A 20,495-nucleotide genomic window follows, 5' to 3' on the forward strand; every position below is an offset into this window, starting at 1 on the left:
ACAGTTCTTCCTGTAACACGTGTAGTGACTACCACTGCTCTCTCACAGTTTCTTCTTCCACTTGGAATAGTAAGGATATATGTGATCTTGTGTGTTGTGCACTCCATACTGGTTTAGCTTCCTTGTGTTTTTCAATGGGTGAATTTTTTATTATATTTAGATAAACAAGTTTTTATTTTTTCCCTGAACATTATATTGTATGTGTTGGCAAGATTGTTAATTTATAAGTTGCAATCCAGGATGATTTTTAAGTTCAACCCTAACTGTTATTGAATATGACTGGATCTATGTTGGAGATCATGAAGGGAATCATCCATGAATAAGATTGGTTTAGGCTATTGATAAATAACAGTAGTCCTAGGACACTGCTTTGCAGAATGCAGTGAACCAGTTCCACACAAACCTGGGCCACACATACAACACGACACATTATCAGTAGCACTGAGGAAGCCAGAAATACGTACACCAAGAGTCATAATCACACAGTGGCACAGTGCCAGTGGTACTAATAAAACCAACACTAAACCAAAACATCCCAATGGTAAATATTCCTATTTGCGAACATTCAGGGTTTGTAAACAAATAGCAATGATATATATATAAGTGGACTCTTCATGGAAGCAAATGTTATGTTTGGAACATTTACAGAAACATACGTAAGGGATGTTTGGGATAAAGAGATAAAGATTAAAACTACAGTATATAGACAACAGAACAAATAGATCACATGAAAGAATAGGACTATATGTGAAAGATGGTTTTGTTGCTAATAAAAATTATGATAAGAATGAAGCTAGTTACATGACATGAAACTACTAAATTTTTTTTTTTTTTAACAAGTCGGCTGTCTCCCACCAAGACAGGGTGACCCAAAAAAAGAAAAAAAATCCCCAAAAAGAAAATACTTTCATCATCATTCAACACTTTTACCTCACTCACACATAATCACTGTTTTTGCAGAGGTGCTCAGAATACAACAGTTTAGAAGCATATACGTATCAAGATACACAATGTATCCCTCCAAACTGCCAATATCTCAAACCCCTCCTTTAAAGTGCAGGCATTGTACTTCCCATTTCCAGGACTCAAGTCCGGCTATGTAAAAATAACCAGTTTCCCTGAATCCCTTCACTAAATATTACCCTGCTCACACTCCAACAGCTCGTCAGGTCCCAAATGTCATTCGTCTTCATTCACTCCTATCTAACACGCTCACACATGCGTCTGGCAAGACAGTGATAGTGTGAATGTTGATAAAAGTGTTTCTTTTTCGGATCACCCTGCCTCAGTGGGCGACAGCCAACATGATTAAAAAAATTGTTGTCAGGCTCACATTAAGGAGCTGTTTGTTAACACTAACATTGAAGTGACTGAATGATAGCGAACATCGGGAATTTTCAGGCAAGGAGATCCAGATTTTAGGTCTTTTTGTGCACACAGAGATTTTACACAGATTGAGCCAGACACTGGGAATGTCACAGAGATTTTTGTGTCTAGTATTACACCTATGAGTTGTATTGTAGCTATCAAGAAAGAGTTTTAGGGAAGGATTAATTTTAGAATTAATTGTCCTGTATATGCAGTATACACGGAAGTATGAGTGAATTTTATGTATGTTAAATAGGTTTAAGCTTTTGAAGAATAGAGACGTTGCCTGGCACTAGATTAGATAATCATTCGTACATCTGCTTTTTGTTGAGTTATTATTGACTTTATGTGATTTTTCATTACCTCTGAAAGCCACACAGATCATGTATATGACATAAGCACTAATCGTACCGAATTCGAGAAAGAAATAGAAAACATGCCCACTCATGCAGCACCTGGACCAGATTTGTGGATTTTTCTTATTTATAAAAAAGTTCAAAGTAACACTAACTCGGTAGCCTTTGGAGAAAGATCTTAGAGCTAGGGAAAAATCCCAGAGGCCCTGAAGAATGCAGATACAGTTTTTTTTGCACTGTGGAGCACTTGCCAAAGATTACACACTAGTAATCCTAACGTTGCACATTATGAAAGTCTTCAAAAGTATGATGAGACACCAGATTACAAACCTTATGGCACAGCACAACATGCACATCTTAAACTAGTATGGATTTAGAGTGGGAAGATCATGTTTGTCATGACTGCTAAACCACAGAGGCAGTGGAAGAAAATCAAAATGTAGATGTGGTGTACAGTACATGGGTTCTCCAAAAGCATTTGAAAGATGCAATCATAGGGTGATTGCATGCAAAATATGGGCAGTAGGTATAATGGGGAATGTAAGCATGTGGATATTCAACTTTCTAATAATAAACCAGTGGTCTCTTAATTCTGGTATGTTTGTTATGATCCAGTAATAAGGCAGTGTCTGTAATTCTGGTAAGTCTTTTATGACCTAGTAATGATGCAGTGGTCTCTGTAATACTGGTTAGTTTGTTATGATCCAGTAATAAGGCAGTGTCTGTAATTCTGGTAAGTCTTTTATGACCTAGTAATGATGCAGTGGTCTCTGTAATACTGGTTAGTTTGTTATGATCCAGTAATAAGGCAGTGTCTGTAATTCTGGTAAGTCTTTTATGACCTAGTAATGATGCAGTGGTCTCTGTAATACTGGTTAGTTTGTTATGATCCAGTAATAAGGCAGTGTCTGTAATTCTGGTAAGTCTTTTATGACCTAGTAATGATGCAGTGGTCTCTGTAATACTGGTTAGTTTGTTATGATCCAGTAATGAGGCAGTGTCTCTGTAATTCTGACTGCAAGTTCAAGTTTTGGCACAGATTTAAGTTTTTGAGATTGTCTCCACAACTTAATTTATTGATACATGGAGATCTATAGATTTCTCCTATTGTGATTAGAGTTTTTAAGTTCTTGGTTGAGAATTGTGCAGATCTGTATTAAAAATAATCTTTTGTGCATAAAAAGTTGATTCATTTAATCTTATTAGAGCTCTAGGTTGTGATCCATTTTCTTTTGATCAGATTTGTGCATATGGGTGGCTGTGTACCCAGTTAAGTTGTATATATTTGTTGTGCCATGCTTTAGTATGTTTATTTAAGTACATTTTTTATTATTTTTTTATTAGCACATCAGCTGTTTCCCACCAAAGCAGGGTGACCCAAGAAAGAAGAAACAATTTCATCATCATTCACTCCGTCACTGCCTTACCAGAGGTGCGTCTACACTACAGTTATAAAACTGCAACTTACCAACATCCCTCCTTCCGTGTGCAGGCACTGTACTTCCCACCTACATGTACATATAAATACACAAATAACCTGCACATAGGAGAGGGGAGCTTATGACAATGTTTTAGTTCAACGTGGACCATGTGAGACTTTGTAAATGGACCAAGTCGGACCTAAATGTTGTTATAAGCTCCCCTCTCCTATGTGCAGGTTATTTGTATATTGTTCCAGTCATGGTATTGTGCCTTTTTGTTACATATAAATACAGTAACACAACTTATCATACATAGTTACATATGTGTAAATTATCCACCAGGATAACCCTAAAAAAGTCAAAGTGACTTATTTCCATGGGGTTCTTGCAATATCTTCTTATTTAAACTTTAAAAGTTAAAACAGCTAGGTAACTAACTGTGTGAATGTCAATTACAATCAGTTAACTATGTTTCTGCAAGAAAATGAATATTTGATCGGTGTGTAGTAACTATTGCAGTGCACTGACGTCATCAAAGTACTTACTTAAGGATATGGCATTGCAATTGAATATTGATATAACCTTGTTATTACTGTGAGTGTTATTTACAAGGCTGGTTTAGCAATGTGTGCAGTCTTGATCTATAGTGAACTGGATACTGAAGAGTTCAGAGAGGAGACGATTCAGCCAGGATAGATATCAGCATTCATGAGTCATGAGAGGTGGTGGCTCAATAGAGGAACTGATGTTAGTGGAGCAAAAATAGAAATTATTAATATTCAGATTGCAAGAAAAATATCAAGGTAACGTCAGTAACAAAAGTGAGCAGCAATAGTGCTAATAGATTACACAAAAATGTTGAGATACAACTTCGTATAAAGTGGAATATAATGTTGTATGTTATATAGGAGTAATAATTAAGACTCTACATTATTATTATTATTTTTAACACTGGTGTTTTCCACAGAGGCAGGGTGACCTGAAAAAGAAGAAATGAAAGTTTTTCTTCTTTTTAAATTTAGTAATTTATACAGGAGAAGGGGTTACTAGCCCCTTGTTCCCAGCATTTTAGTTACCTCTTACAACACTCATGGCTGATAGAGGAATGATTCTTCTCCACATTATTATTATTATTGTTAATAAATGGGATTAAGTCAGGAGTATCTGAGAGAGTTAGAGCTAAGAAAGGGGTAGCAATAATGTCAAAGGATCAGTTGTGGAAGGAGAAGATGGAATATAAATGTTTAAACTCAAGGATTATGTGGATTAAAATAAGGGTTGGATATGAAAAGTGGGTCATAATAAGTGTGTATGTACCTGGAGAAGAGAGGAGTGTAGAGGAGAGAGAGAGATTTTGGGAGATATTGAGCAAGTGTGTAGGAACTTTTGAACTAAGTGAGAGAGTAATTGTGGTAGGAGACCTAAATACTAAAGTAAGAGAAACATTTAGAGAGGGTGTGGTAGGTAAGTTGGGGTGGCAGGTGATAAAGATAAAGATTTTATTTCTTTGTAAAGGTTACAATGTGTAATTACAATTTTGGTTTGCTAAGTACAAAGAAAGCCACTATCATGCCGGGGAATTTTGGGCAGACTGATCCTAGTACATAATAACCACTTAAATCTAGACAAGATAAGAGTGGTTAACTTGTATTGAAATCTTATCTTATCTCTCTCTCTCTCTTTTTTTTTTTTTTTTTTTTTTTTTTTTTTTTTTTTTTTTTTTTTTTTTTTTTTTTTACTAATGTGAGGTAGTCAAGGTGGAAGTTTATGAGAATAATAATCTTGAAGTTGCACATAATAAAAACAATGTTACAATTAATGATTCAAGCAGTAATATTTCGTGGATTGGCAGACATTTAATAGGTTAGAGATCATATAATAACTGATTAGAAGTTGGTTTGGTTAATATTGAGAGATGAGATGATTTTTTCAAGCAAAGTCCTATACATATGTTGTGGGATACTAAGTAGGAGTAGACTTGTTTGTGAATTAGTTTTTTGAAGATTTTAGATAGTAGGGGCAAGTTTGATATTGGCCTCTAGTTGTTCAGTTCAGTTGGATCACCTCCTTTGAGGATCGGGGTGACTCTTGCTGTCTTGAGCATGCATGGGAAGATGGAAGATTCAGTGGATTTATTAAAAAGAGTTGCAATAATTGGTGACAACACATGAGAAGCTTTTTTATACGTGAGTGATGGTAAGTTATTGAGGTCTCCTGTCTTGTTCTTTAGTGTTTTGATGATGAGCAAGATTTCAGTAAGGTTTGTTGGGTCTAGAAATAGGGTGTTTGGGTAGTTACCAGTGAGGTAGTCTTGCCTGAGTGTTTTGAGTTTGGGATTTTGTTTGTTAGCTTTGTTCCTACATTGAGAAAATGATATTAAGTTTGTTGGCAGTATCTTGCGGCTGGAGGAGACGTTCTTCTGGTGTTGTTAAGTTAATCACTGTTTCGAGACAGCTTTTTAGATCCTAGAATTTCAGATAGGGTTTTCCAGGTCTGTTTCATATCCCCTTTTATGTCATAAAATCTATTTTCGTAATAATTGTTTTTTAGACCTCCTTATTAGATTAGTAAGTATTGACGAGAACGTTTAGCCAGATCCTTTAATTAGGCCCAATCTGTACTGTTTTTCATATAGATGTTTTTTATCAATAGATCTGAGGATGTTGTTTAGTCTCTTTGCTGCGATTTGCTTTGTTTTTTATTGGATATTCCCTGTTATAGAGGTTTTGGGTTTTTTGTAAAAGAATATTAAGACATTCATCAATATCGAGGTTGACTGTTAGCTCATTCTGCCAGTCAATGTTACTTAATGTTGAAATAAAGTTTTTTTTTTTTTTTTTTTTTTTTTCAACAAGTCGGCCGTCTCCCACCGAGGCAGGGTGACCCAAAAAAGAAAGAAAATCCCCAAAAAGAAAATACTTTCATCATCATTCAACACTTTCACCACACTCGCACATTATCACTGCTTTTGCAGAGGTGCTCAGAATACAACAGTCTAGAAGCATACACATATAAAGATACACAACATATCCCTCCAAACTGCCAATATCCCAAAGTTATTAACCGATAATTCGTCATGTAGTCGGAATGTGATCTTACCTGTGTCCTGGGGTAATTTACACAAGTTGGCTATGAGAAAGGTGGGATAGTGGTCAGTGGTGTTATCTGTGATTATGCCTACTTTTATTTTATTTATTTATTATCACACTGGCCGATTCCCACCAAGGCAGGGTGGCCCGAAAAAGAAAAACTTTCACCATCATTCGCTCCATCACTGTCTTGCCAGAAGGGTGCTTTACACTACAGTTTTTAAACTGCAACATTAACACCCCTCCTTCAGAGTGCAGGCACTGTACTTCCCATCTCCAGGACTCAAGTCCGGCCTGCCGGTTTCCCTGAATCCCTTCATAAATGTTACTTTGCTCACACTCCAACAGCACGTCAAGTATTAAAAACCATTTGTCTCCATTCACTCCTATCAAACACGCTCACGCATGCCTGCTGGAAGTCCAAGCCCCTCGCACACAAAACCTCCTTTACCCCCTCCCTCCAACCTTTCCTAGGCCGACCCCTACCCCGCCTTCCTTCCACTACAGACTGATACACTCTTGAAGTCATTCTGTTTCTCTCCATTCTCTCTACATGTCCGAACCACCTCAACAACCCTTCCTCAGCCCTCTGGACAACAGTTTTGGCAATCTCACACCTCCTCCTAACTTCCAAACTACAAATTCTCTGCATTATATTCACACCACACATTGCCCTCAGACATGATGTCTCCACTGCCTCCAGCCTTCTCCTCGCTGCAACATTCATCACCCATGCTTCACACCCATACAAGAGTGTTGGTAAAACTATACTCTCATACATTCCCCTCTTTGCTTCCAAGGACAAAGTTCTTTGTTTCCACAGACTCCTAAGTGCACCACTCACCCTTTTTCCCTCATCAATTCTATGATTCACCTCATCTTTCATAGACCCATCCGCTGACACGTCCACTCCCAAATATCTGAATACATTCACCTCCTCCATACTCTCTCCCTCCAATCTGATATCCAATCTTTCATCACCTAATCATTTTGTTATCCTCATAACCTTACTCTTTCCTGTATTCACTTTCAATTTTCTTCTTTTACATACCCTACCAAATTCCTCCACCAACCTCTGCAACTTCTCTTCAGAATCACCCAAGAGCACAGTATCATCAGCAAAGAGCAACTGTGACAACTCCCACTTTATGTGTGATTCTTTATCTTTTAACTCCACGCCTCTTGCCAAGACCCTCGCATTTACTTCTCTTACAACCCCTTCTATAAATATATTGAATAACCATGGTGACATCACACATCCTTGTCTAAGGCCTACTTTTACTGGGAAATAATCTCCCTCTTTCCTACATACTCTTAACTTGAGCCTCACTATCCTTGTAAAAACTCTTCACTGCTTTCAGTAACCTACCTCCTATACCATACATCTGCAACATCTGCCACATTGCCCCCCTATCCAGCCTGTCATACGCCTTTTCCAAATCCATAAATGCAACAAAAACCTCTTTAGCCTTATCTAAATACTGTTCACTTATATGTTTCACTGTAAACACCAGGTCCACACACCCCCTACCTTTCCTAAAGCCTCCTTGTTCATCTGCTATCCTATTCTCCATCTTACTCTTAATCCTTTCAATAATAGCTCTACCATACACTTTACCAGGTATACTCAACAGACTTCTTTCAATTCTTTCTTTCAACAAACCAGCCATATCCCACCGAGGCAGGGTGGCCCAAAAAGAAAAACAAAAGTTTCTCTTTTCAAATTTAGTAATTTATATAGAAGGGGTTACTAGCCCCTTGCTCCCGGCATTTTAGTCGCTTCTTACAACACGCATGGCTTACGGAGGAAGAATTCTGTTCCACTTCCCCATGGAGATAAGAGGAAATAAACAAGAACAAGAACTAGAAAGAAAATACCAGAAAACCCAGAGGGGTGTGTATATATATGCTTGTACATGTATGTGTAGTGTGACCTAAGTGTAAGTAGAAGTAGCAAGACATACCTGAAATCTTGCATGTTTATGAGACAGAAAAAAGACACCAGCAATCCTACCATCATGTAAAACAATTACAGGCTTTCGTTTTACAATCACTTGGCAGGACAGTAGTACTTCCCTGGGCAGTTGCTGTCTACCAACCTACTATCTAGAACTCGACAGACTTATCCCCCTATAATTTTTGCACTCTCTTTTGTCCCCTTTGCCTTTATACAAAGGAACTATGCATGCTCTCTGCCAATCCCTAGGTACCTTACCCTCTTCCATACATTTATTAAATAATAGCACCAACCACTCCGAAACTATATCCCCACCTGCTTTTAACATTTCTATCTTTATCCCATCAATCCCAGCTGCCTTACCCCCTTTTATTTTACCTACTGCCTCACGAACTTCCCCCACACTCACAACTGGCTCTTCCTAACTCCTACAAGATGTTATTCCTCCTTGCCCTATACACGAAATCACAGCTTCCCTATCTTCATCAACATTCAACAATTCCTCAAAATATTCCCTCCATCTTCCCAATACCTCTAACTCTTCATTTAATGTACGAAATCTGAATAAATGAAGAATGGGTATAATTGAAAAACGTTGTATTAATGAAATGCTATGAAGTAATGTATACTGTAAAGCAGAGCCTGTCTGTGTATGATGGCTAGTAAGTTAGTAAAATTTTAATTGTTTCTAATTGGCCAACAAGCTTTAGCATAATAAAGTGGAAATTCTAAAATACATTATTGACAATCGATGTGTCATGTGACTGAACTTCCATCTGATGGTATGCCTTTATTTGGATTTCTCTCAGATTTCTGTTGCTTGGCTCCTTCGACAAGCAGTCCATTGGGAATGTATACTCTACAGCAGATGCATCTGAACCGTGCCAAGCTCAAGGCTTCAAATCACACATCTGGTCTTATCTCTGGATTTGCAATGGTAAATTTTTTCTATCATTCACAGATATAGATCAACTCACACTACAATATTTTGATGTGTCTTATTTCAGATACTATATAGTGAAACAGGGTTATTATAGTATATTATATGCTACTGTACATTATATAATACAGTATATAATAGTTTATAATAAGGTGGTCTGCATGATTTATTCAAAGATGATTTAACGTGTTAGAAAAGTACAGTACAGTGGACCCTCGCTTTACGATCACCTCCCAATGCGACCAATTATGTAAGTGTATTTATGTAAGTGCATTTGTACGTGTATGTTTGGGGTCTGAAATGGACTAATCTAATTCACAATATTCCTTATGGGAACAAATTCGTTCAGTACTGGCACCTGAACATACTTCTGGAATGAAATAATATCGTAAACCGGGGGTCCACTGTATTACTGTATGAATTTATTTGTAATGACAGTAAGTCTTCCCAGATCATTGCTTAATTAAGTTGTAAAGATAGTTGCAGTGCTTCCTTGCTTATCACTATGTATATGATTGTCTTTTTACTCATAAAACTTTACAAAAAATATTCAGTACTGTACCATCCTTAGATCAATACATTAAGACACTTATTAAAATCTTGGTGCACTTCTTTGTGAGTTCTAATTGTGGAATTGGTTTTCAAAGGGGCTAAGTTAAGTACTTTCTTTAATGTAGCATATATCTGTCATTTGCATAGGCTGCCTTGTCATGTATGGCAGGCAAAGATAAGATTGGGAAAATTTAGAGTTTGATGTATTGGGAAGTATTGGCAAAAGGTTCTACTGTAAAGACTAAACCAAGATTGACTCACACTCACTCCCATGAAGGTAACAATGTGTATTCTGTCATTAGGTTATATTGTGATATTATCATCTTCATCTTGGCTATAGATGCTTTCATTTAACTCCATGATGTTGGGGGTCACCTTAACACAGTAGTGAAGTGTAAGGGTTTTGAGCCTAGGAAGAAGGGGACTCTCTTCTCTAGCAGGGGCAGATCTACTATGAAACTAATGAAGGTCCCCTAATCCCAGAGGGACCCCAGAAGTGACTTTAGACATTTGCAAAGGGAACCCCATAACAGTTCAAGCTTCAAGGTCCCAAAAATATAAGTCAGCCACAGTTCTCTAGAGGTGTCTTATTCTTCCCGCAGAATGTCACATCTAATTAAGAACAAGGATCTCTTTGGCATAAATGGTGGGATATATTGTGTTCCATTTTGTGTAAATTTGCTACTACTTGTAGCCAGTGACTGGAAATGAATTATGGATATGGTTTATAGAATGTAAATAATTGTCTTTGAATTATTTTGATAGCTGTACGTACTTAGCTACTGATTTCTTTTGTAAAGTTTTTGTAGGATATTCATTTGAGAAATGATCCCCAGATGCCTGTGACCACAGGCAAGGGTATAGCTATTCAGCAGTTACAAAGGCAACCTTGCCGGTAGTTGAATCTGGGATCTTGTGATTCATAATCAGATGCGTTTTCTGTTGTGCAGCAAGGTCCTAGTAACTGAATTACAGCCTCTCCTCACTTAATGATGGAGTTCTATTCCTGAGACCACACCGTTAAACAAATTCATCGCTAAGTGAGGAACATACTATAATGGTAGTGAGTTTGTGTCATCCACCTTTGATATTGTTTTAATGTCACCTTTGCACCATTTATAACATTTCTGGTATATTTTTAAATGTTTATACAGTAGTGTACTGTATATTGAAATACAGTGGAACCTTGGTTTTCATATGCACCAGTTTTCGTAGGATTTGGTTTTCGATGACTTTTTCCGCCAAAATTTTGTCCCAGTTTTCATGCATTACCTCGGTTTTCGTAGAGTTGAAAATGGTCCATACCAAACGCATCCACCTGCCTGCCCGCGTCACTTGGCCACTCAAGTGCCAAGTGACTCAGTCTGCCTTTGTTTATCAATGAGTGAGCATCACTCTATGCCTGTTGTGGAATCTATTGTGTCTTTGGGGAAGTCCATGGGGTTGAATGTGAATGGCCAAGATGTGGAAGAGTTGGTGGACGACCACAGGGAAGAGCTAACCACTGAAGGGCTGCAAGACCTCCAACTGGAACAGTAACAGACTGCAACTGAGGAAATTGCTTCAGAGGAGGAAGAGGAAGAAAGAGGGGAGAATGTGCCTTCTCCAGTGATTAAGGACATGTGTGCAAAGTGGAGTGAGTTGCAAAGTTTTCTGGAGAAATATCACCCTAACAAAGCTGTTGCAAGACATGTCTGCAACATGTTCAATGACAATGCCTTGTCCCATTTTAGACAAATCTTAAAGAGATGCCAGAAACAGACCTCTCTGGACAGATTCAGTTTTCATACAATTCAGTTTTCATCAGACTTTCTGGAATGAATTAATCACAAAAACTGAGGTTCCAGTGTAAACAGAATAGGGGAAATCAGCTCTAATATACATTATTTAGGTATAAATACTGGTCAGAGAGCCTGTTGTAAGGCCGAGGCATCGGTAAACAAGTACGTCGCTAAGTGATGAGAGGCTGTAGTGTAATTATAGAGTGTGGTTACTGGAGAGTACTTGAAAGGAGACCTGGAATAGTTTGGCTGCCTGCCACATTTTTATCTTCAGTCATCTTCATCCCAGCAATTTTGAAGATACAAAATACCAATGATATTCTGATAATAATAATAATAATAATAATAATAAATAATAATTTTGTTTCAGCATGATACAGTGTTTGTACAGAGATGGGTGACATTTAATTATGCATGCATAAAGCCCATAGTTATGCAGAGTTATGCACAACATTCTTGCAAACAGAATTTAGTTTGTCTTTCTGCTTGGAGATATCTTATGGATAGCTTCTTTGACACTATTTCTCTTCTGTTTTCTCAAGGTTGCCATGGTTGAGCTTCAGGTGGACTACGGGTGTAAAGGAGGGGGAGACAATGAGACTGAGTGTAGCCATGTTCCTCAAGGTCTACTGATTGCTGTCAGCGTGTGCACAACGTTGCTGGTAGCAGTGCACTTGCTAGCTCTTATGATCTCTACTTGTGTACTGCCACATTTAGAGGCTGTTGAGAAAAATACTGGTACGAATTAACATAATGACATGAAGTACATCAGTAATGGTTTACTTAAGTTTAAGGAAAGTCTTACATATGACTGAGGCTTCTTTCTTTCTTTCAACAAACCGGCCATATCCCACTGAGGCAGGGTGGCCCAAAAAGAAAAACGAAAGTTTCTCTTTTTAAATTTAGTAATTTATACAGGAGAAGGGGTTACTAGCCCCTTGCTCCTGGCATTTTAGTCGCCTCTTACAACACGCATAGCTTACGGAGGAAGAATTCTGTTCCACTTCCCCATGGAGATAAGAGGAAATAAACAATAACAAGAACTAGTAAGAAAATAGTAGAAAGCCCAGAGGGGTGTGCATATATATGCTTGTACATGTATGTGTAGTGTGACCTAAGTGTAAGTAGAAGTAGCAAGACGTACCTGAAACCTTGCACGTTTATGAGACAGAAAAATGGACACCAGCAATCCTACCATCATGTAAAACAATTACAGGCTTTCGTTTTACACTCACTTGGCAGGACGGTAGTACCTCCCTGGGCGGTTGCTATCTACCAACCTACTACCTAGATGACTGATTCACCCTCAGTTATTTTTTTTTAATATACTAGCCCACTCACACTAAAGTAGGGTGACTCTCATATCCTTTGATAATTGCCTTATCTAAAGTACAGTATTCCTCTATCTGGGACTCTAAACCCTTCACTGTCTGAAGCTCTGAAAAAAAAAGTGCTGACAATGTTGGGAATTTAAAAAAAATAATCTATTTTTCTTTTGAAATGGTAGAACATCTTTTTCTAAAGATAATGACACCAAAAAGTTGCCGGAAAACTTATGGAATTTTGCAGGTGCAAAAGTTGGCAGTTTGGGCACAGTTAATGCATCAGTGATTTTTGTCCACTTTGATTCCTATTATAAGCCAATTCCATGGCTCAATTCAACCAAATTCTTACCTATTTTGGGCATGCCTTCCAGTTCAGCACAAGAAACCATCCATTCAGCTATCAAAGCTACTCTATAAAGTGCACAGAAGTCAGTGCCTTGGCCGACTTTAAACAAATTGCAAAAAACTCTAATTTAAAAACAGTAAAAAATAAGCACACTAGACATTCCAGCCACTAAAGCAACATTTCCTAAGTTCATGAATTCCATCCTCAAGCAACTCATATATTTCACTTGACCCTATTTCTTGGATAGTAAAATATAACCAGGAATGAAAACATACTAATACTTAAGGTAGACTTAGTGAAAATTCATAAAACAGATTCGGGGGGCCTTACCCATCCTCAGGAAATGTGTCAAAAATCAAATATTTCCAATACAGTGGACCTCTGGTTTTCGTACGGTGTACTTATCGTACAATTTGGTTTTAGAACATTTTTTGAGGGCGAAATTTTGGTCCGGTTTTCATACCTCAATCCGGAAATCATACGTATCATACGTGTCTGCCTGCCCAGGAACGCCGTCAGTCTGGCTTTGTCACTGGTTGAGTGAGCATTGATCCGAAACATTTCGCAGTTTTTGTGCTTGTTTATTGGTTGTGACTGCAAAATAAGCCACCATGGGCCCAAAGAAAGTTCCTAGTGCGAGCCCTATGGTAAAGAAGGTGAGAAACACAATAAAATTGAAGAAAGAGATTGTGGAAAAATACGAAAGTGGCGTATGTTTAGCTGAGCTTGCCAGGATGTATGTGTCCAAGAGAAGGATTTTGAAGGGTTTGAGGCTGACCCTGTCAACCCTACGCCTGTTGTGGAATGAATTGTGTCTTTGGGGAAATCCATGGGGTTGGATGTGAGTGGCCAGGATGTGGAAGAGTTGGTGTAGGACCACAGGGAAGAGCTAACCACTGAAGAACTGCAAGACCTTCATCTGGAATAGCAACAGACCACAGCTGAGGAAATTGCTTCAGAGGAGGAGGAAAAGAGAGGGAAGAAGGTGCCTTCTTCAGTGATTAAGGACATGTATGCAAAGTGGAATGAGTTGCAAACTTTTGTTGAAAAATATCACCCTAACAAAGCTGATACAAGCCATATCTGCAACACGTTCAGTGACAATACCTTGTCCCATTTTAAGCAAATCTTAAAGAGATGCCAGAAACAGCTCTCTGGACAGATTTTTAGTGCAACAGGGGTCCAGTGTCAGTAAAAAACAAAGAAGGGAAGTAACCCCAGAGAGGACTTTGATACCTGAAGTCCTTGTGGAGGGGGATTCCCCTTCCAAACATTAACCCCAACTCCCTCTCCCCTCCTCTCCTTCTTCAATACGACAACAAGAGTCTTTAATAAAGGTGTGTAGTGTTCATTTATCATTGTTTTCTTTAGGTAAAACTATAGTTATTCTTTAAAAAATGTATTTTTTGTTAATATTTTTGGTTGTCTGGAACGGATTAATTGTACATTTACATTATTTCTTATGGGAAATATTAATGCAGTTTTCGTACTTTTCGGTTTTAGTACGACCTTCTGGAATGGATTAAGTACAAAAACCGGAGTTCCACTGTACTTTGAGCCCTATTTCAAGCTACTTCCAGTCCTGAAACCAATGAAAATCATATCTACTTCAGCAGTAAAGTGATACCTCTCATATCCAAACTATATGGGTTGAGACCAGTTCGGAAACACGGAGTTTCCAGATACATGAGGGGGAAAAAATGCGCATCCGTACTGTCATATCACCATCAGTGACAGCGTTGTAAGTTTAAAAAACGAGTCCATCATCATCTGGCTCTGGGACCAGACACTCTGGGCTTGAATAACAGTCTCCGAGATTTCTGCAGCCATTTTAAGTTCGGCACCATGAACCATCATACCACTACCACATTGTTGTAGGTACTGTACCACTTCATCATGCACTGATCGAGTCCAAGCTCTGTGGCTTCGCCATCACTTTTCTTTTGGCACTTTCTTCAGTTTTTGAGGTGGCAGAAAATATCCAAATGGTTGTTCGGATGTTTTGGTAATAATTTTAGAATATTACCCTTTCCGAGGGTCTGTTCGGATGTTGGTGAGGTTCGGATAATGGCAGGTCAGATATGCGAAGTATCACTGTATGTCTTCCGTTCTGTCAATTGAAGCCAAGAAACCATCCTAGAGAGCACCTAAAAGCTGCAGCTTTAAACCAGAGACAAGTTCAGGAGATTGTTTTTCCCATCACACTCCGAGTGGCGCAGGATTGTTTTTATACTGTACACATTCACACTATGGACCCCTTCTCTTATGTCTAGGCCAAAATTTACCACTCACAGCATATATGAGGGCACTGTGATTAAAACGCACATCTATATGAGTGACGCTGGCATGATTAACATTCATCTATGTAAGAAACAGTGAAAGGGATAATATACAGTAGAACCCCTGTATCCACTGATTTGGTATCTGTGATTTCAGTTATCCATGGTTTACTGTGGCCAAAAGTAGTGAAGCTGGCAGTTCTTCAATGCCTAAGAGAAGCGATGAAGTGCTTCCCATCAGTGAAAAAATGATAATTGTACACTTATTGAGCATAATTTATCAATTAAACTTTATAATAGGTATGTATAGGACTTATATATAGGGTTTGCTACTATCCACAGCTTCAGTATCTTTGGCAGGCCCTTGGAATGTATTCACTTGTGGATGCAGGGGTCCTAATATATATCTGAATTTTAAATAATTCCACATAGTGGATAGTTTTCTTAATGAAAGCAATGATTAATATTGCATAATAATAAATCAGAAGAGTAATCGGAATATCAAATCATTTTAAGGAATTAAGAAATGATAAAGTCATTAAACAGCAAAGCATTGGGCAAGCAAGTGAAACTCGCCTTCTGTTAGTACATTCCCATCTCTCACACACACATCTGGGTAAAGCAGACTAAGAGTCAGGGCCAGGAGTTTAATTTTGACCCTTGCGAACACAAATTGATGAGCACAAACCGGTGAGTAAACACACACATGCATGCATGGACGCGCACATACACCTTCCCCTAGGCATGCATACATCAGAACTTAATCGTTATACAGAGTTCTGGTATTAGATCTTAAAACTCGTAAAGGTTATAGGCATTTCCTTCTGTGCAAAGTTGAGGTAAGGCAGTGCTAATCAGGACTTGATATATCTGTTTGGAGAATGATTTCGTTTAAAGTTCAGGGCACAAGACCAATATTTAAGAGCTGCAGTATGATTTGTCTTGTTACTTCTTGTCCAGATCATGAACTATTCTTGGCATCACTGCAGGGCTCCTTGACTTACAATGGGGTTACATTCTGACAAACCCATTGTAAGTCAAAAATATTGCAGGTCGAATGTGAATATGATATCCTAAGTAACTACTGTCACTGAATAAGTAAATAAACAAATAATTACTGCAACTAACTAAATACCAATATTGAAAAATAAATAAATAAATACAGTTGACCCCCGCTTAACGATCACCTCCAAATGCGACCAATTATGTAAGTGTATTTATGTAAGTGCGTTTGTACGTGTATGTTTGGGGCTCTGAAATGGACTAATCTACTTCACAATATTCCTTATGGGAAAAAATTCGGTGAGTACTGGCACCTGAACATACTACTGGAATGAAAAAAGTTCGTTAAGCGGGGGTCCACTGTACAAGTTATGGACTTGTTGCCTTCATGTTGGGTAATTATCTCAAGTTTCATCTCCAACTTAAATGCTTTTGCACTATCGTAAACTCAAAACATCCTAAGTTGAACCATTGTAAGTTGAAGAACACCTGTACTCACATTTTGTTTATAACATCTTTAAGCTTGAGTTTTGATTAATATTAATGAGTTGAACTCATGACACTATTTAAACTACATGTATATGTAATTAAAGAAATAATTATAAAAACATGTCAAATTCTCTGCCAGAGACAATTTGATTAGCTATCTTTTAAATATTAGGTTGACGTCATTGAACTGTTCCACCGATAGAATTCAACTGAGTAAGTGTTACTATGTATTTTAAACACACATCAATTTCTGGTTGCCATGGTAACTAAATTTTCAGAGTATTTATTCAAATAGACACAAATTTATTTAATAAAATTATGAATAAACCCAAACTTATTTAGTAAAATTATGAACAATAAAATGGAATGTACCTACACGGTCTTGACAGCAGCATATAAGTCTAAGTTGCATTATGTTATACATTAAATGTAATTATGATGGAAATACAATATCCATAACTGCAAATAATGTAATAATGTATCTTTTACAGCTCATGTTGATTCCATGACCAGTCTGAATAGCACCACTACAAATACATCGGATTCACCGCACCTTTCAATGCGTTGGTTAGTTGTAAAGCTTCTCAGTACTGTACTCTGTAAAGTTGATGGGGCGAGTACGGGACTCATTCTAAAAGTCCTGAAGGTGGGAAGTACAGTGCCGGCACTCTCTGAAGGAGGGGTGGAGATACATTGCAGTTTTTGAGCTCTAGTATGGCAAACCTCCGGCAAGGCAGTGATGAAGTAAGTGATGATGAAAGTGTTTTCTCTTTTCGTCACCCTGCCTTGGTGAGAAGCAGCTGATGTGTTAAAAAAAAAAAAACACGAATTTTATAATGAAATGGACAAATCTGGTCATGCAATGATTGCATGATCCGGTGCCTGCACTCTGAAGGAGGGGCGTTGATAAGTTGCAGTTTTATAACTGTAGTGTAGGTACATCTCTGGTAAGAAAGACAGTGATGGAGTGGATAATGATAAAAGTATTTCTTCTTTTTTGGGTCATCATTCCTTCATGGGAAACAGCTGATGTGTTAAAAAAAAATAAAGTTAGTTTCTTAAAACCTGGTTAACATTAGCACTAACATGTAACACATGGTGAGGATATACCATATTTCAGAGCTTATTAGATGCATTTTTTCCACAAAATGTCTCCAGAAACCACCCTGTGTCCTATAAACTGAAGGTCATTGACAGGAGCTATAAGTTCGGGGTGTGGGGTGGGCTGTAGCTCTCCCAGTTACGTCCAGTGCTGAGCCATTGAAACTAAAATAAGTCTTAAAAGCTGCGAAATACAGTAGTTTTGAAGTGGTTGGTACTTTTGTTCAATAAATGTATGACAGGGGATTAGCAGAGAGTATGTATAGTTCCTTTATATAATGGGAAGGGGGACAAAAGAGTGTAAAAATTATAAGGGAATAAGTTTACTGAGTTCTCCATGGGGAAGTGGAACAGAATTCTTCCTCCGTAAGCCATCCGTGTCATAAGAATCGACTAAAATGCCAGGAGCGAGGGGCTAGTAACCCCTTCTACTGTATATATTACTAAATGTAAAAGGAGAAACTTTTGTTTTTCTTTTTGGGCCACCCCACCTCGGTGGGATATGGCCAGTGCATTGACAGAAAGAAGTAGTAGTTTACTGAGTATACCAGGTAAAGTGTATGGCAGGATTAATACTGACAGAATTAGAGGTAAGACAGAGAGCAGGATCGCAGATGAATAAGGAAGTTTTAGAATGGGTAGGGGATATGTAAATCAAGTATTTACATTGAAGCATATAAGTGAACATTATTTAGATAAAGGTAGGGAAATTTTCGTTGCATTTATGGATTTAGAAAGACATATAATAGGGTGGATAGAGAAGCAAGGTGAACATAGATAAGAGTAAGGTGATGAAGGTATCAAATGATATAGGTAAAGGAAAACTGGATATCACATTGGAGGGAGGGAGTATGGAAAAAGTGGATGTGTTCAGATATTTGGGAGTAGATTTGTCAGTGGATGGGTTTATTAAGGACAAGGTTAACCATAGAACTAATGAAGGAAAAGGGTGGGTGGTGCATTGAGCTATCTGTGGAGACAAAGAATGTTATCCATGGAAGAAAAGAAGGGAATGTATGAGAGTATAGTGGTACCAACACTCTTATATGGGTGTGAAGCATAGGCTGAAAATGCTGCAGCAAGAAGGAGACTGGAGGCAGTGGAGATGTCGTGTCTAAGTGCAATATGTGGTGTAAATATTATGCAGAGAATTCATAGTGAGGAAATAAGGAGGAGGTTTGGAGTTATTAGCAGTATTATTCAGAGAGCTGAGGAGGGGTTGTTGAGGAGGTTTGGTCATTTAGAGAGGCTGGATCAAAATAGGATGACTTGGAGGGTGTATAAATCTGTGGTAGATGGGGGGAGGAGTAGGGATAGTCCTAAGAAAGGTTGGAGGGTGGGGGTAAAAGAGGTTTTGTGTGCAAGGGGCTTGAACATACAGCAGGTATGTGTGAGCGTGTTAGATAGGGGTGAATGGAGACAAATGGGTTTTGGGACTTGATGAGCTGTTGGAGTGTGAGAAAAGTAATATTTTGCGAAGGGATTCAAGGAAACTGGTTAGCCGGACTTGAGTCTCGGCAGTGGGAAGCACAATGCCTGCACTTTAACCCTTTGACTGTTTTGGTTGTATGTATATGTCTTACGAGCCAGTGTTTCGGACGTATATATGCTCAATAATTCTAGAGGCTTCAAATCAAGCAGGAGAAAGCTGGTAGGCCCATATGTGAGAGAATGGGTCTGTGTGGTCAGTGTGCACCATATAAAAAAATCCTGCAGCATGCAGTGCATAATGAGAAAAAAAAACAACTCCGACTGTTTTTTTTTTAATAAAACGCCGACTTTGAGGTGTATTTTCGTATAGTATTTATTGTTATATTCTCGTTTTCATTTTCTCATGTGATAAATTGGAAAACATGTTACAGAAATAGAGATGATTTTGATTAGTTTCATAATGTAAACGACCTTGAAATTGAGCTCATATTAGCAGAAATGTTCGATTTTTACCAATGTTCAAGAGTAAGCAAATCACACCACACGTCCAATACACGTCAACTGGGGAGTCTAATATTCTTTCACTAGTGCACTGATGTTATTTATACCAGTTTTACATTACTGCAGTAGTCTGCATAACAGTAAATCTTCTATGTTTTATATGAATAAAAAATCAAAATAGAAAGCAATAGTAATATAACAGGGGCCTAGAGACGTGACTAATGTACAGAGGATATGTTATTTTAGTGCCAAGAATGCATACATTGTTTATTCTGGACCCTATTTTGAAATTGGCATCTTTTTTAATTTGCATGAAATTGGCCAAATTGCCAGTTTCTGACCACTTTATTGGGTAGTTCAAAGTGGTAAATGGGCCATTTCTTGTATTCAATTGATAGAAAAAAGGAGTTCTAAAGAAATAGCTATGAGTTTGGTCAACTGGAACAACGGAATTGACCAAAAATAGGGCTTAAAGTCGGCGAAATCGCCGATGAGTATATGTCGCCAAGACTGCTAACTCTGCGGGACAATAATTCCGTGAGTTTTCAACCAAATTT

General features: G+C 38.0%; 1 protein-coding gene across 1 annotated transcript in view; it reads left to right on the forward strand.

Moving 5' to 3' along the window:
• The window catches only part of LOC128699815 (calcium release-activated calcium channel protein 1-like), a 26,567-nt gene continuing 6,072 nt past the window's right edge, over nucleotides 1–20,495 (forward strand). Inside the window, exons 1-5 of the mRNA XM_070102395.1 lie at nucleotides 1–69; nucleotides 3,069–3,156; nucleotides 9,001–9,128; nucleotides 12,007–12,202; nucleotides 17,397–17,472. Of these exons, the coding sequence (XP_069958496.1) occupies nucleotides 9,042–9,128; nucleotides 12,007–12,202; nucleotides 17,397–17,472 (359 nt within the window). The 5' untranslated portion in view covers nucleotides 1–69; nucleotides 3,069–3,156; nucleotides 9,001–9,041. The remainder of the gene's footprint in view (nucleotides 70–3,068; nucleotides 3,157–9,000; nucleotides 9,129–12,006; nucleotides 12,203–17,396; nucleotides 17,473–20,495) is intronic.

The sequence above is a fragment of the Cherax quadricarinatus genome, chromosome 81 (genome assembly GCF_038502225.1).
Source record: "Cherax quadricarinatus isolate ZL_2023a chromosome 81, ASM3850222v1, whole genome shotgun sequence".
In the NCBI taxonomy this organism is placed as follows: Eukaryota; Metazoa; Arthropoda; class Malacostraca; order Decapoda; family Parastacidae; genus Cherax; species Cherax quadricarinatus.